This window comes from Mauremys reevesii, linkage group 1, assembly GCF_016161935.1.
Source record: "Mauremys reevesii isolate NIE-2019 linkage group 1, ASM1616193v1, whole genome shotgun sequence".
NCBI classification, from domain to species: domain Eukaryota; kingdom Metazoa; phylum Chordata; order Testudines; family Geoemydidae; genus Mauremys; species Mauremys reevesii.
The window spans coordinates 300,383,543-300,400,828 of NC_052623.1; the positions used below are offsets into that span (position 1 = coordinate 300,383,543).

At 39.7% G+C, this 17,286-nt stretch overlaps 1 protein-coding gene across 8 annotated transcripts in view; it reads right to left on the reverse strand.

Moving 5' to 3' along the window:
- The window catches only part of MON2 (MON2 homolog, regulator of endosome-to-Golgi trafficking), a 163,172-nt gene that overhangs the window by 115,605 nt on the left and 30,281 nt on the right, over positions 1-17,286 (reverse strand). For all 8 annotated transcript variants that reach the window (XM_039503322.1, XM_039503312.1, XM_039503343.1 and 5 more), the window contains 4 exons: positions 6,386-6,515; positions 5,240-5,337; positions 4,127-4,252; positions 2,941-3,135 (listed from right to left, as the gene is read on the reverse strand). In XM_039503322.1, coding sequence (XP_039359256.1) covers positions 2,941-3,135; positions 4,127-4,252; positions 5,240-5,337; positions 6,386-6,515 — 549 coding nt within the window. The remainder of the gene's footprint in view (positions 1-2,940; positions 3,136-4,126; positions 4,253-5,239; positions 5,338-6,385; positions 6,516-17,286) is intronic.

Consider the following 17,286-nt stretch of genomic DNA (forward strand, 5'->3'; position numbering starts at 1 on the left):
AACAAATGTCTAGAAGCTAGCATGGATGCAGGGGAGATGCCAGAAGACAAAGGTGAGTTACAGTAACACCTGCCTGTTTTCTCCACTGCATATTGTGTTCAGAGTTTCCTCCTCTAGCTTTTGTTCAACCAAGAACTGGCTGCAAGGCAGCAGAACCAGATGGATATTACTACTTTATGGACACGGTTTTTCATTCCAGTGGTTATCTGGCATATCCCCACTACTCAGTGAGAAGTGGAATTCCTGGTTTAGACACCGGGAACTCAGTCCATGGCAGATTGTATTGGGTTATGCGGTACCCAAAGCAGGCCACATTTGCCTTACCTGCCCTCCCCCCTACATTATATACAGAAGTGAAAATGTGTGTTGGGTTTTTTTAAAAAAAGGGAATTTAATGTTTATGAAATGTGCAAGATTAACAGGTTTAGCATAGGCAATGGCAATACCAGAACCAGCTTCCTTTTATTGCTCTATCAACATGCTTTAAAATCTGACCCATCTACTAGCCATTAGATAACAACTCCATTTCCATGGAAATTAAATTACTGAAATCTCGAAGAGTTAGCAAGGGTTTTAGATTTGTGTGCTTTTACACCACATGGGCACCTGCCACGAAGAATGAAAAAAAGATGGTTGTACCATCTATCCAAGTGCCATTAGAAAGGGATTCCTCTCTCCCTTCTACTCGAATACCTGTATTTTCATTTAGATCTCTGCATACAGCTTCAGAGCTCTCACTGAATATCTTTATTCTTTGCACTTTTCTTTATTAAAGAACTACAAATTCAAAAGTATACAACATAAGCTGACTCAGCTACATGTATGTATTATATTTGTGTCCGATTTTTTAAGTAATTTTTTTCCTCACCATTAACTTCTTATTATCCCATGGCTATTTTATCCCATCTCTGAAATTAGCTAAAGCCCTTTGTAAATACATATATATTTCAATTAACTCTTTATGAATGAGTCCCGAATCTCTCTTTTTATCTCTGAGCCCTCCTACATTCATTTTACAAATGAGACCAAGCAATTAAAAAAATAAATCAGCTCAAACACTAAAATAATTCAAGTACTAGGTAAAATTTTCAAAACCCTCAACTGACTTGGGAGCTTAAGTATCACTGATCTTCAGTGATATCTTTATTTAAAAAAATTAAATATTTTTAAAAATTTCTTATAACAGATTACAGCATATTTTGAAAGATCAGGAAAAAATGTGTATTATCAATATAAAACTTTTTTTAAATTTTACAATGCTAGGTTAACTTCATGATCCTTACCTTATTCACCACAGAACAAAACAATAAGGGATCCACAGACTGATAGTCAGATGAAGGGCCTAAGCCCATTTTTAAAAGGCATTCAAAACACCTGAGGTGTTTCAAACTTCAGGTACAGATGATTCAAAAGTCTGAACTATCCTTCCCTCCCCTTCCCCCCTCAAAAAAAAATTAAAAGGAAAAATACCACAGGAGTTAGGTTCTTCAGTGTTTTCTGGTAGTCCTAGCAGTCACCCTCACATTTCAAGAGTTAATATTTTTCTTATCCAATTTTTTGCAAAATCTTCAACATAAGATGCTAATACATCAAAGGATTTAAATAAACTGAAGCATGAGTCAAGTGTCAGAACTGCAAAAAGGAACACATCAAGAGTTGTGATTCTCTTCATGGAGGTCTGATAAGGGAAAAGTATTTGCTGCTGAACAAACAGTATTAGCTGAAGTTAATGGGGATTGGGTGGGGGAGAAGCAAACGAAGATCCCTCCCAACATCTCTCCCTTTAGAAATCTCTGTAGTATTTGAAGTAACACACTTCTCTTTATCATACATCTGTTTGTTCTACTGATGTCTATTTGGAAACATCTTTTATTTAAAAAATACATTAATGTCACAAGGACTTTACAGGGAAATAGTTTAAGAATAGAATACAATTCCCTCAAAAACAGCAACTATAGGAGACTGGCCCCTGACAGCCTAGCTTACTAATACAAGTTCTTCAAGTGGTTTAAATTCCACCTTCTTCTGACATCCTCTGGTTGGGAAATGGGCAAGGGTGAAGCAGTTGCCCAAAGAGAAGGCATAAGCAGCAGCTTCTTTAGGGGTATGTGATGGGGTGGCTGCCCCTCACTTGCAGAAAAGGGGTTAAAAGCAGCCCTAGGGAGATTGTGCCAGAGGCAGCCAATTAGAAAGCTGAGAGGAGCAGCCAATCCTGGCCCAACAGGCTCATATAAGAAGGGCTGCAGGGCAGAGCAGAGTTCAGTATCTGACTGGAGCTTGAAGGGAGAAGACCAGGCCTCTAGCAGGAAGAAGGCACCTGAGACAGAGCAGTGCAGCTGGGACCAGGGGAGCTAGGAAGCGCTCCTGGCTGACTGTTAGGGTCTGCAGGCTGAGCCCTGGGGTAAGGGCAGAAGAGGGTGCTGGAGCTGCCTGGGAAGCAGCCCCAGGACAATGGACTGCAGCTGCCACAGAGGGAGTGGCTGGACAGAGATTGCAGGTCCCCGGAAAGGCAGAGGGTCACCTTCCTCAGCAACGTGGGACACAGGTCACTTGCTGGCTTGTATTAGAGTAAGTGGTAGATTCTCTGTAACTTGAAGTCTTCAAGATTTGAGGGCTTCCGTAACTCACCCAGAGTTTATCGGCCCACTACAGGAACAGGTGGGAGAGATTGTGCTTGGGAGGTCAGACTAGATGATCATGATGGTCCCTGCTGACCTTAAAGTTTCTGAGTCTATTCCATTTGATTAAGGGTGGCTGTATTGTCCACAAACACAAAACATAGTTTATGAACATGTAAATACTAAAAACTATACACAGTGTATACAGCTGTAACCATTAGTAAGTTGACATTTATAAGCCACTAGCACACCATGGTGCAGAGTGCATGCATACACCCACGAGTGTAGATCTGTGAAAGCAATATTTTGAATATATCCTTACCAGCAAACTGTAAAACTGCTTGATCAAAACAGAGACTACTCTCAGCAGGCGCATGCAGATAGGAAAATATGGTTTTTCCACTGGTGCAGGGGAAGATGAAGTGCTGCAACCTTGTCTGAACTTGATATTTGGGGAGAATAGCTTTATCACAAGAGGGCAAACCCTCTCTTTAAGGAGGAAACTAAATTCTTGATGCTGTAGAGGAAAAAAAAAAGTAAATGTTAACAATGAGTTACATAAATTAAAATCATCATCAATTCCAGGATTTAAAGCAGACTTTCTTTAGTAGCTATCAGTACCTATGGCTATAGCCATAACCATTTTTATTTAGTTAATCCAGTAGTTAAGAAAATGGAAATTAAAGATGTTACATGGAGATGTTACATGGAAAGATGTCCGTGATTAATCTCTGTCCAACTCTTGCCAATTCTTTGATTAATTTTATAGAAAAAAATATTCTTCTTATTTAGAATGCATCTTAGTACTATGAATATATATATGTGGCCTAATTCAGAAGTGATATAAATGAGAGAATGGAAGGGAGGCATGCAGCAAGGAAAGCATGATAAAACAGTGTTTCTTTTCATGCTACATTCCTTCTCACTGTGGTTTGTAAGTTAAACTAATCTACCAATACATGACTTATATACCTTGCTCCTGAATTTGGCCAGTCTCTTTTAAATGGATTACAGCAAGGTTATGATTGAGTGTTTCCATGCACCAAAGTCATGCAAATTAAAAAATTATGGTTCCTACAGTTTTGTGCAAGAGGGACCAAGTTAGGGTTGCTGTGGGAACAGTGATGCCACACTATATCTTCCATATTTTGAAAGAATAGCTTTAAAAGTATAATAAATGATAATGCTGAAGGACAAAAAATGTCATTGCTTGGCACACACCTTGACACAGGAAACTTAAGAAGATATTTATGGCTTATAGAGAATTACATGTTGCATGTACTTACACATGAACAATCACAAATATAGATACCCCCATATGAACAAAATCAGAAATGTGTGCTATACACAGAAAAAAGAAAAAAGGGCAACTGTACCTTTTAGGAAAGGAAAAACAATGCCAATAAGCACAAACGAAAAATTGTAGCCACTTTCAAAAAGTCAACGTTTATCTTACTAAAACTCTGATGTAAAAGTCTTAACTTTCACCTCCTTTTGAAATAACTTACTTGTAAAAACACTTGAGGAAAATCATTGAGGACTGACTCAAGAAGTTCAAGACCAAATGTCCTGGTCATTTCTGTCATACCCACCAGCCAGTAAGGAGCATCAGCATTAACCAACTGGCAAAGATCCTGAGAAACAAATATCACATAAGTTCTCTTCCTTCTCAGTAATTAAGTATTCTTTTCCAACCTGAAGTTAATTTTTCCCCTTAAATATATGAATACATCTGTACACATACTAAATACAGAACAAGAATAATATGATGGTAGGAACAAAACAAATACCACACAAGTCTTTTGGAAGCAGAAGTAAACAAAACATCTTAATCAACAGGTTAGATAAATCAGCAAGCTTCTGACTGCTGTAACAAATACTGTATTGACCATTTTCATTGTATACTTTATAGTGTTATTGTAATTGGTAATGCAACATACTCTAGTTTTATCTAGTTTTTAGTATTTGGTTAAAACAAATTAAAAAAGCAAGCTCCTGAAATTATTATACTAATGACTCCATGTCAATATGCATAAGACAGTTCCACATATCTTATTTTAAAAGTGTCTCCCAACATTCACCCTATCTTCAGTTTCCTATCACTTCTCTGGGAAAGAATACATCATTGTTGATAACCATACAAAAGGAGGATTGAAAACTCTGGGCTCTAATGATAGGAATGATGTCCATATGATTTCTAGCGAGGTGCACTTTTATCATAAAGATGACTTGCATGCTCAAAAAACAGAATCCAAAAGGAAATGTCTAAAAATAAGGAATGTATTAGTGAATAGACAAATATGATTATAATCTATTAAGGACTATCAAACTGAATTAAGAAAATACGATACTATACTGGTAAAATCCTTTTTGGTCACACAAGTGCTTCGTTACTATAATCTCTTCAACAATTTAGTTATGCAATGGAAAATTACCAAATAGCTGAATTTTACTAATACAATATTCCTTAATATCTGTTGGTAAACACATGACCCACATCTCTACTATAAAAAAAACTAAAACATCAGTTATGAAACTTCATCGGCTTTTCAGAAACAAAAAACAACTGTTCAGAACTGCAGAGTTATTAAGCACAAATCCTAAAAAACATATACCAATACCTGAAAAAGCATATATGCATCTTTAGCACATGGTTTCAGAGTACTGACAGATCTTCTGTTACTGTTTCCTGGAGCTGGTACTGGTTGTTCAATAACATCTGTGTAAAAAAAAAAAAAAAAGTTTTAACAAAAGATGTTCACAACCAAGTATTTACCCCATAAGACAAATAGTGGCACAAACAGGTAATTGTTCCACTAATAAGATTCAAAAATAAAGGTCAGATTTTTATTCATTTTTATTAATGAGTATTCCTTTAAAATACCATATATAGTCGATCATAAGCCAGTTAGTTTATAAGCCAACCCCCTCCCCCAAGATGGATAAGTAAAAATGGAAATTTTTTACAACCCGTTCATAAGCCGACCCTATAATTCAGGGGGTCAGCAAACTTTGGCTCCCAGGCCATGAGGATAAGCCGCTGGCAGGCCGAGATGGTTTGTTTACCTTGAGTGTCTGAAGGCATAGAGGTAAACCTAAGTAAACAAAGTGTACACTAGAGTAATGTTTTTTGTATTACAGCAGTGCTAAGAGGCCCATGGTGAGATTCTGTGCTGTGAAACACCAAACTCACAGCCCAAAGGAGGAAGAGACATGGTAACTTCAAGCCACCTTTGTGCTCACCCGATTCTGGGCCACTAAACAACCTTCCAACATAATACAGTTTTAGGGTTTTACCTAAGTTACAGCAGCTTGTCCCTAGCTGCCTAGACTCACAGAAATACTCAATCTCCACAGTTCTACATGACCATCCTACCCCCAGCCCCCACCCAAGGACTGCCTTGCAAACCCTAGCCTTAAGGCTGTTTTCTGTAGTCCCCGCATTGGGGAAATTCTGTCCTGGCTTTTAGAGCTTTACACCACTCTGGCCTGTTTATGCAATATAAAGAGACTGAAGAGGGGATGAGGATCTCAATCAGGATCAAGGATCCACTACATTAGATTCTGTACAAACACCAGGGTAAAAGTGCATCCCACCTAACAAAACTGAATGAGCTATGCCTACAATTTTTGCAGCATTTAGAAACTCCGTTCTTCAATATATTTATATATTTCAGAATCTAAGCAAGGTAACTATTCCTGTGTTTTAATTACAGCTCTAGAAAACAGGTTAAAATACACACAAAAAACAAAAGGAAAACATCTACCTTTGTATCGTTCGTCTTCAAAAACCACTCTCTCAAAAACAACAGTAACTACTTGTCGTACTGTAGCTGCAGCAGTGTTATTTGTGATATTATCTTTTGTGAAGTGAAGTCGAAAGCAAAGAACAATTGCCTGCCACAAACAATTTCCAGTTAATACAATGTATATATTTTAGCTAAAACTAATAGTTAACCATAATATTTTCCCTCTAATTTATCAAGATACCTTTGATGACTTTTTTTAATCTTCTGTATATCTGAAAAGCTGAACTAAAGTTTGATACAAAAAATTTCTAGATTATGCTGTGAAAAAAAATGTATTTTCATTGTTCCCATGATCTCATGGAAATTAGACACAGTAATATCTACATTCTAAGTTAGAGATGTGCCAATGAAAACTAATAATTTTACAGGCAATTCAAATACAATAAGTGACCATGTAAAATATAATTTAATACTTCTCTATTAAAATAACAATGTTAAGAGGACATTAAGGTTATATGGTTAGTCACACAAAGGAAATGCCAAAGCTAAAGAGGTATACACAACCATAACTCTGCCCCTCTTGAATTAGGACATGGTCTAATTACATGATCACACATTCCTCTAAGGCAAGTAATTAAAATACAAACCATAGGGAGAAGTGATGTTATAACCACACTATACAGTAACAAGTTGGTTCCTCTTCAAGGTGATAACACCTCACACAGTAATTATAGTAATTCACAAGATATTTCTCACAGAATTACACTGAGTTGCATTAATAGTACATATTTTAATCATTTTTTTACTATGTATTTTATATAGAAGTTCTCATTTGTATGACAAATTGATTTCTCCTGAAATAATTCATTTTATAATTAAATTTACTATTCTATGTTTTTGCACTTATGTTGCACTTCAACCATAGCACATTGCAATGTGTTGTGAGTTGCACCAATATTTAAAAACCTTGTTCGGCTTTCTCTTTCTGTAATTGACTTACGGAGTCTGTTTACATGGCACACACAGATTAGTACACAGTACCATAAGATACTACACATATATAAGTTTCCAGAAAATACTACTTGATACTAAATATATACTTTTAAAATTATAGGCATTAGCATCAGTGCCATCTATAGTTAAGAATTTGACAGCTATATTCTCTCTGTATTGAGCATGCTCCAGCCAAAGGCTGAGCAAGCTCTTTCCTGCACTTGCTCTTCTTAACCACCAGGGGTTTCTGCCATGCCATATAACAGGGGTAGGCAACCTATGGCACGCTTGCCGCAGGTGGCACAGAAACTGATTCAGTGGCACTCACACTGCCCAGGTCCTGGCCACCGGTCCGGGGGGCTCTGCATTTTAATTTAATTTTAAATGAAGCTTCTTAAACATTTTTAAAACCTTATTTACTTTACATACAATAGTTTAGTTATATATTATAGACTTATAGAAAGAGAGCTTCTAAAAACGTTTAAATGTATTACTGGCACGCAAAACCTTAAAATAGAGTGAATAAATGAAGACTTGGCACACCACTTCTCAAAGGCTGCCGACCCTTGCCATATAATGAAACAAAGGAGGGAGACTTCCCTTGCCTCTGCTTGCATGCTTCAGCTGCTGGCACCAAAAAGGAGGAGGAAGCCACTTGTTGGGAATGGAAAGAGGCGAGGAGTGGGGGATGCAGAGAGAAGCTGCTGAGAGAAGAGAGAAATGCAGAAGGAGGAGAAGAAACAGGATGTAGGCAGGATGAAGTGTGAGGGATCAAGACAGGCAGACTGCAGAGTGGGGATGGGGTGGATGGGGCAGAGAAAGGCTAATGGAATACAGAGGCAGAGGGAACAGATGGGTTAGACAGGGAAAGAAACACCTGTAACTACTACACCATGCTCCCTCTCAGAACCTGGAATAGAACCCAGGGTTCCTGATTATCAGCATTCCTCTGCTACCTAGAAAACAGCATGAAATCCAATGGCAAAGTGCCTTCCCTACCCCAACCATACACCCCATTTAGTGTCTCATCCACAAAAGACAGCCAGCTACTGCTATCAGTTACTCCACTCCATCAGCTCTAGTGGTACAGGTCTGTACATCTAAAGATTCCAATCCTGCCAGTGAACCATGTGAATGGTCAGTGTCTCCACATGATAGAAGTTCTGTTTTTTCAGTGTGTGTGCACACTCACGCACACACGCTTTTTTGTTTGTTTTTTTTGTTTGATTTTTACGACTAGGAAATGACACAGTAAGACTTGAGCTTGTAAAGTAAAGCACTAGAAAGTTAAGAAACGCCAGAATAAATGTTACCCACACAACCTTAATTTGGCTCTCTTGTGCATATGCAGTGTTGTGACAGTATATAGTTATTTAATAAGAGACTTTTTTCCACTCGACCCTGCCTCACTCAGTGCACAGGCTGGAGGATGCTCAATATTCAACATGTAGCATGTTATATTTACTGCATGCCTTCCAAATTCTGCACTGAGTACAGAATTCCTAATTTCCTCACAGACTTTTCTGTGGTGCCCACCACAGTAATATCTCACTGCTTCACAAACTTTAATGAACTTCTCTTCACAACACCCCTAAGAGGTAGGGAAACAATATTATCCCTATTCTATAGATGAGAAATAGGCAAAGAGATTAAAGCCAAAAATGTCAAGAATGTCCACTAATTTTCGGTGGCAGAGACGAGGACAGAATTCAGTTTTCCTGGGTGGCATTCGACTGCCCATACTTCAAGACCATTCTTTCTTTTCCCACAATCACCTGCTTGATTTAACTACTCATCTTCCAAATTCAGCAACAAATGAGGCACTGGTTATACAGAAACAGTTTCATGTACTACACAACCGTAATTCTCTGAGCACCATCCATCCGGTACAATGAATGAGGTTGGGGTCCTGTGGAAAGCATTGTATGTAATTATATACAGTAACTCCTCACTTAACATTGTTTCGGTTAACATTGTTACGTGGCTGATCAGAGAACATGCTTGTTTAAAGTTGTGCAATGCTCCCTTATACATTGTTTGGCAGCCCTCTGCTTTGTCCACTGCTTGCAGAAAGAGCAGCCCGTTGGAGCTAGCTGGTGGGGGCTTGGAATCAGGGTGGACTGGCAGCCCGCTTATCAGCTCCCCTAAGTTCCCTGTGCAGCAGCCACCCAGAAGGCTATCAGTTGTCCCTCCCCACATTGCCATGTGCTGCTCCTGCCTTGGAGCTGCTCCCGGGAGCCTCCTGCTTGCTGTGCTGGCAGGGGAAGGAGGGGAAGAAGGGTGCTAATGTCAGGGTGTACCTCTCCCCACCGCTCCTATACCTCATCTCCACAGGGTGGGGTGGGACAGGACAGGGCTCAGGACGGAGGGAGATTGCTGGCACCAGCTGCTGTCTCAACTTGCTGATCTACTTAAAAAGGCAGTGTACTTAGAGTGGGGTCAGTGTACTTAATGGGGCAACATGCATCTCTCTCGCACATGGTGTTTGTCTGTCTGTCTGTCTCTCTCTCACACACCCCTCTCTACCATGCTGTCTCACCTCCCTCCATTCGTGCTGCCTTGTAAAGTGTGAGGCTACATTAACAACATGTTAATCCTTGTGGGCTCAAGAAGTACTAGTTCATCATTTATTAGTAAGGCATTCCCTGGGAAATATCCCACCCTCTGACTTCACCACCTCAACCAAACTTCACAATGATCATTGCTGTGCACAGTATTAAACTGTTTAAAACTTATCCTGTGTATGTATGTATATAAAAATAAATAAAAATATAGTCTTTTTTTGTCTGGCAAAAAATTTTTCCCTGGAACCTCCCCTCCCCTCCCCCGCATTTACATTAATTCTTATGGGGAAATTGGATTCGTTTAACATCATTTTGCTTAAAGTAGCATTTTTCAGGAACATAACTACAAGGTTAAGCAACGAGTTACTGTAATTAAATACTATCATAATGCACAAGGGGGATAAATTAAAGTTGCATGGGCAACCTTAATTATTGCACTTCCTAACTTTTGAGCACTTGACTTTGTGTCCTTAGTGTTCTTTTAACATAGCTTTTTTGTGTGTGTAATTTTACAAAATACCATGTGATTATGCAACATAAGATTGCACTGTAATACACAGATTCAAGGAACAGAGTTAAGGTTATGCATTCAACCTTAACTTTTGAATATTCAGCTTTGCTATTTTAATGTAATGTTCACAGATTTTTGCGAGGAATTGCCTAGGGTGTTTTTTGCTTTGAAAAAAACAAAGATTTTACCACACAGTTTAACTAATAGAAATTTGAATACACAAATATCAGAAAGCTATCCCAACTATACCTGTGCAAGATACCAGTAATTAGAAAAAAGGGAATATTTGCACAAATCAAAGAAAAAAATACTGTAAAAACACCAAAGCAGCTAGCAGTCTCTGACCCTTCACTAGTCATGTCAATGTAAGTCTCATTCAACTTTGAGACTAAAAATACATCAAATATTTCAGTGCTAACCACACTCAACAAAACCCCATTCACCCTTCTAAGCCTGCATGAATGATGCTCTTCAGTATTTATTCAAAAGTATGCACTTAAGAGGACTAACGAGTCAAAAATATCTACTGTGCATGGTTGCAATATGATTTTCAAACACTCTTAACTAGGTCACACAAATGATTTTTCTTCATGCCCCATGCCCTTATTCTGTGGGGACTACTGCACATCAGATTGCAATTTTCAGAATTCTGCCACTGGCCTTCCCAGGCTTTATTTAAATAAAAAATACGATGAAGTTTGAAACTATGAAAGTCCGTCAGAGAAAGAAGCAAGAACAGAACACGGGCTCTCTGGCTCCCAGCCCCTGAGGCACCATTGGAAGCAATCAGCAGGTGGAAGATCTTTTACCAGATCCTAAGCCTTCCACAATGCCAGATAGCATTCATGTTTAAAATTGGTATCTATTTGGGAACTCTGAGAATCATAGAATATCAGGGTTGGAAGGGACAGGAGGTCATCTCCAACCCCCTGCTCAAAGCAGGACCAATCCCCAGACAGATTTTTACCCCAGTTGGCCTAAACGGCCCCCTCAAGGATTGAACTCACAACCCTGGGTTTAGCAGGCCAATGCTCAAACCACTGAGCTATCCCTTCCCTGCACAATTAACTTAGCTACATGTATATATATGCACCACTGATACAGCCTTGTGTGTACACTTACTGAACTTCATGAAGAAAGATACACATGCTCGGGATGTGATTTTTCAAAGGCTCATAATTTGATCAAATTAAAACAATTTTTTCCCTGAAACAGGCTATACTTAACTCCTCAATGAGCACTATTTCAGTGCTAAATTGCAACTTTCAAAACTCAATCAATTCAGTCAACTCTTTCTTGTTAAAAATATAATGGTTAAAGTATTTTCTATTCGTTCTTATATTTGCATCCATCATAATATGAGTGCCTACCTCTTACCCACATATGCTTTCCTTTCACTTAAGGATGGCTGAACCATTTCTGTTCATAGATATAGAAATATCACCTTCCAGGAGAGACCAAGCACGAAAAATGTCAACCGGGAATGTTAGTCCGATAAATCTGAGAGGCTGAAAACAGTGGGTTATAACAGAAAATACTGTGTAGTAACTACTGCATACAGAGATGACTAGTGCCTGCAGATAGTAAGGGGGCACAATTTAAACGTTTGCCCCCCCCAACAGCTTAAGTGACAGCCCCCTACGACCGATCTCCACCCTCAGCAGCCCCTCCCTCCAGCTCCCAGTTGTTTGCTGCTGCCTCTCCCGGTGGCCACAGCTCCCAGCTTGCCGGCTCCTGCAGTTACAAGCGGGGACAGCAAACCCTGGCAAAAATCTGGGGGGAAACACATGAACCAACATGGCCCCTCCCATGCATTGCCTCTCACTGCATATAACTTTTCTTGTTTAAAAAATTCACACAGCAGTTTAATTTCAGTTGGTGGAAAATACAGAATGTCCAACTATTGTGTTCCTGATGCAGCATCTAACAATCTCTACTCTTAAGGGATTTCCATTTTCCCTACCCAATGATGCTGCTTCTGCTCACTATCTCTGACAAACGGATAATAATTCAGGGATAAATAATAATAATAGGGATAAAACCCATTTTGTAAAAATAGGAGAACTTCTGAGATTGAATCTCAGCTTCCACAAGGAAAGACATGGATGCGAGAGTTAGAAATCAGAAAAGGAACCCCTAAGGCCTGCTATCTTTTGTCTCTCTCACTCCTTTAGCAGAGAATGAAAAAACTACAAACATAATAGCAGAGAAAGGAATAACTAAGTAACATTAGACATACTGATGTTAAATGAGGCAAGAGTGGTATGCCCCACACAGAGTTATTAGTAAATTCCCCCCAGAGGCTGGCTCAGAAACATTTGTCTTGTTAAGACTAGGAGAGTGATTCAATATAACGTATTCGTGCAGGGATTGCTATGCTGTTGCATTCAATGTCAACCAAAAAAATAACATCCATATATTTAGTGAAGATGCTAAGGGCACATTTTAGCTCCAACAGTAGTGACTCTCTCATAGTACGACTGCTTCTGAACTACACTGTATGTGACTGTTTTAGGGGAATATGGATTCATGCCAGATTTCCATTGTTCTTGCTGAAAACAACATATGACATTTTGTAGTATTAATAAAAAAAAAAGCAAGAGGTCCATCTATTTAAAGTAGAGATTATTTGTGAAACTCCAGAAGTCGCTTAAAGCCAACCAGCTTTGCTGTTCTTTATGACATAGATTAGGGTGTGAAGTACCAAGAATAAAACTCTACCTGAAAGGTTTCTGTTCGAATAACTCTGTTGTCGCTTTCAACAATGGCTTCTTTACCTCTCAACACAGATTATCATTTTTTAAAATATATGTCTGGAAAAAATGAAATTGTGAAAGTGCTGAAGAGGTCTTTGAAGTAACTTTGGTGAAGTTATTACCTAAAGAACGGAAAATAATATTTCATTTTCTCTCTATATAAAAAGTATTTATAAACTATTTGAATGATCTTGACCAGCCTTGCTCTGTGCCAATATCTGTCACTTGGATTGCAGAAATGAAGGCATGAGAGAGTTTTATATTTTAATAGCCTCCTAAAACTGACCAAACACTTGATGATCTATGATATCTGGGGCAGGCTAACTAAATCCTTCTGCATGTAAGTAGGAAGCCGTTAAATAATCATCTAGGAAATTAACTTGTTAGAGGCAGCCAGAGTATAGTTTCAAGCTACAAGTCGTGAGATGTCTGATATCAATATCTGGGAGTTTACACACTTTTTCCCACAGGAAATCAATTGTTCCAATATAAAATTCTTATATGAACTGTTTAATCTCTTACAAGATGGAAAGTCTATGTTGCTATAGATTTTCATATTACTAACAATTACTAACTGGAAAGAAGGTTAAATATATTAACTCAAGTTAAAAAGCACTGAATGAGATAAATCACCTTTTGAATTGCTTATAAGGAAAACCTTCAACAAGGGATTGTTAAAAAAAACAATAGCAGCATAGACTTAAAACAGAAAACATTAAAATAAATTGAAAGTAGCTTCAAATCTTACATTTTCCCAAGTCACCATGCCAATATTTAAACTGCTCCTAAGATTGGCCATCTAGGAGGCCAGGTAGGTAAAGATGGCAGTTTCTTTAGTGATTTTGCCCTAGCCCCCCAGATCCTGAATTACTCTCTGCTCTGTTCTTTATACCATTTATCCAATTTCCAGTTGCCTTAATGGGCTACCCTGCCACAGCTGCTGCAGTCACTAGAAGCCTCTGATAACACTACTTTGTTCCAGTGATGAGCTGCCAAATTTTTAACAACCGGTTCCCTCCTCCCTCCAAAATTTTAACAACGGGTTCCCTCTTTCCCCCCCCCCTCCGGGGGGGGAGGGTCGTGCCCCTCATGTTCCTTGACACACACACTCCGAGACCCCTGACCCATCCCCCCTTCCCTGTCCCCTGACTGCCCCTTGCCGCCATCCAACCCCTCCTCTCATTCTCAATGGCCCCCCAGAACCCCTACCCCATACAACCAGTGATGAGCTGCCAAAATCTTAACAACGGGTTCCCTATAAAAAGTTCTGATTTAAGGGATGTGCGACAGCATGTATTTTTTGTACCAATAGGGTTACCATACGTCCATATTTTCCCAGGAGGTGATTAAGAACCGAAAAGCCTGACATGTCCAGGAAAATACAGATGTATTTTAACCCTACCTAAAGTTCTTTTTTAAAAAGATGAGGCTGAACTAGAAATGAGCTCCGTTTCACATGTGTGGGTGGTGATCAGGGACAGTCTCAATTTTTGGGTCTTTTTCTTATATAGGCTCCTATTACCCCTCACCCCTGTCCCGATTTTTCACACTTGCTGTCTGGTCACTCTAGGGTGTGCACATGTGTGGGTCCCAGCTGCTCCCTGCCCCCCCCCCCTCATTGAAGCAGGTGTGCAGGGTTACTGACCTGGGAACTGCAGGGCACCAGTGGATGTGGGGCTGGCTGCAGATAGGGGCGTGGGGCAGGGCTAGCTGGAGGCAGGGAGTGACACGGGCTGGCTGTGGGCAGGTGATGCAGGCAGGGCGGGCAGGGCGGCTGTGGGCAGGGGTGGGGCAGGGGGCAGCTGTGGGCAGGGGCTGGCTGGGGGCAGGGGCGGACAGGGGGCTGGCTGGGGACAGGGGGCTGGCTGGGGACAGGGGGCTGGCTGGGGGTGGCTGCGGGCAGGGGGGTGGCTGTGGCAGGGAAGGCGGGGGAGGGGCGCAGATACTCACACGGGGGGGGGGGGGCAGGGGGCAGCAGGACGCAGCCAGGGACTCACCAGGCAGCAGCAGGAGTCCCAGGGCCAGAGGTCCAAAGTGCAGGAGCAGCAACAGGGCCAGGAGGCAGCTCACATGGCTCTCGCAGCACAGCGCAGCCCCCCCCGGCGGCCGGGAGGAGGAATTACAGGCTTCCCAGGCAGACCCATCAAAGCTTCCCTCGCAGGGAAGCTAGTTAACAAGCGGTTCTAAAACCGCTTCTAAATTTAACAACGGGTTCGCGCGAACCAGTGCGTACCGGCTCCAGCTCACCCCTGCTTTGTTCCCTCCTGTGTACATCTGGACTGTAATCATCCAAACATAAAATAAACACTAAGGGAAAAGAGAGCACCTCCAAAAAAATTACCCATGCAGCCTTTAAGGCACTCAACCATGTGGTCACTCTGTCTACATACATGATTTCAAATGCACACTGTACACTGAAAAAATAATGAAAGATGTTTCTCTAATCTTTCAGTTACAGTAATCTTAGATATTATTTGTAACAACAGACAAAAATAGATTACACAGAAACATGATTTTTAAATTTTTCCAACTTGGATACTGGAGACTGACAATTCTGTAAAACTGGGAAAAGAAAGAATGAAGTCCTTTTGTTCAGATCTACAGCATTTGAAAAGGATTCTAATAATTTCTATTCCCCAGAAAAATGTGACATTGGCTAGATTAACATATGCTCTGCCTTCAGAGCACAGTGAGTAGGAGACAATTCAGAATGCTTTTTATAATTCTATTTAGATAGAAAGTGAAGAAAAAACCTGTAAGGGAAATTTTGGTACACAGAATTCCTCAATCCAAATTTTGCCAAGACATGGAGCAACAAACCTATTATTGAAAAAAGTACCACGGAATTAAGATAAAAGTGGATCAAGACCCTCATTTTTGTGTGTCAGTTGAAAGATGGCATCAACACAATGCATCTTTAAATTATATTGTAATGTTATTTCAGTTCTAACTCAAACAAAAGCATGCCACCAACACAAGGCCTATTTAGGAAATAGGTTTTTTGGGGGATGCCGCCTTTAAAATACTAGTCAGGATAAACCCTCGGTGTATTGGCTGTGATTTTAGAGCTCACAGTGTTTTGGGGTCCAGATTTCTTTACCATAAAAACATGCACACGTGCACAAGATTAATGGATTTAAAGCAGTAGGTTATTACTCAACAGAATAGTCCTTTTTAAAAAAATCACTTCTGTAGTCTTATAGAGAGGAATTTCTTATTATGAGGGAACAGTAAAACAGATGAAAAAGGGAAGAAGCTAAAATTTAAGTTATTAAAGTCCAGAGGAAGACAGAAAGACTAAAACAGCAGAACCCAGATTTTTTTCCCTTCCATCCAGTGCTTTGAACCAACTGGCAAAAAAACAAAAAAACACCATACCCTTTCATTTTGTAGGTAAGCACTTCTGGATGAAGTCACCTGTCATGATTAATGTGCTAAACAGCATTTTGTTAGGAAAAAATATTCTAATAGTAAAATTTAGACTAAGAAACAATTCTTATTCTAAATACCAATATTTAAAAAAAAATTTTTTGCGTGTGCTTGCACTTGTGGCAAGAATCCAGAACTTCATCTGCTAGTAATTTTGCATAGCCTACCTTTCCTCGAAGTCTAGAGTGGTATTTAAAATGTAACCATTGCCTCTGGCATCAACAATATTTGTCAATACTAGCTTTGTATAAATTAGTTTTGCAGGAGGAGACTTAAGCCTTTACAGTGATCGCTACATAAGCTATCTTTGCTGTCTTACAGATACGTCACTGCAAGGTTAGCCCTTACTAAAAGACTGTAAACCAATGAAATAATAATGCCAAAAGGAATTTCACTCTCACATACTAACTTTTTGTTGCTGGAGTTGACACATCCAGACCCAACATGCAAAACATATTCACACTAAAGTGGCAATTCCTGGCTCTTGCAGTCACCAGCTTGTTCCCACTGCTTTGAGGCTTTGCATGTAGCTACCTAGAGTATGGATGTGCCATGGATTTAAAAGTCTTCTTCTGTGACACCAGGAATTAGGTTCTCTCAACTGTCTGAAAGTCACTAAAAGTGAACTGGCAAAATTGTTCAAAGATTTTAAAGAAAAAATAGGAA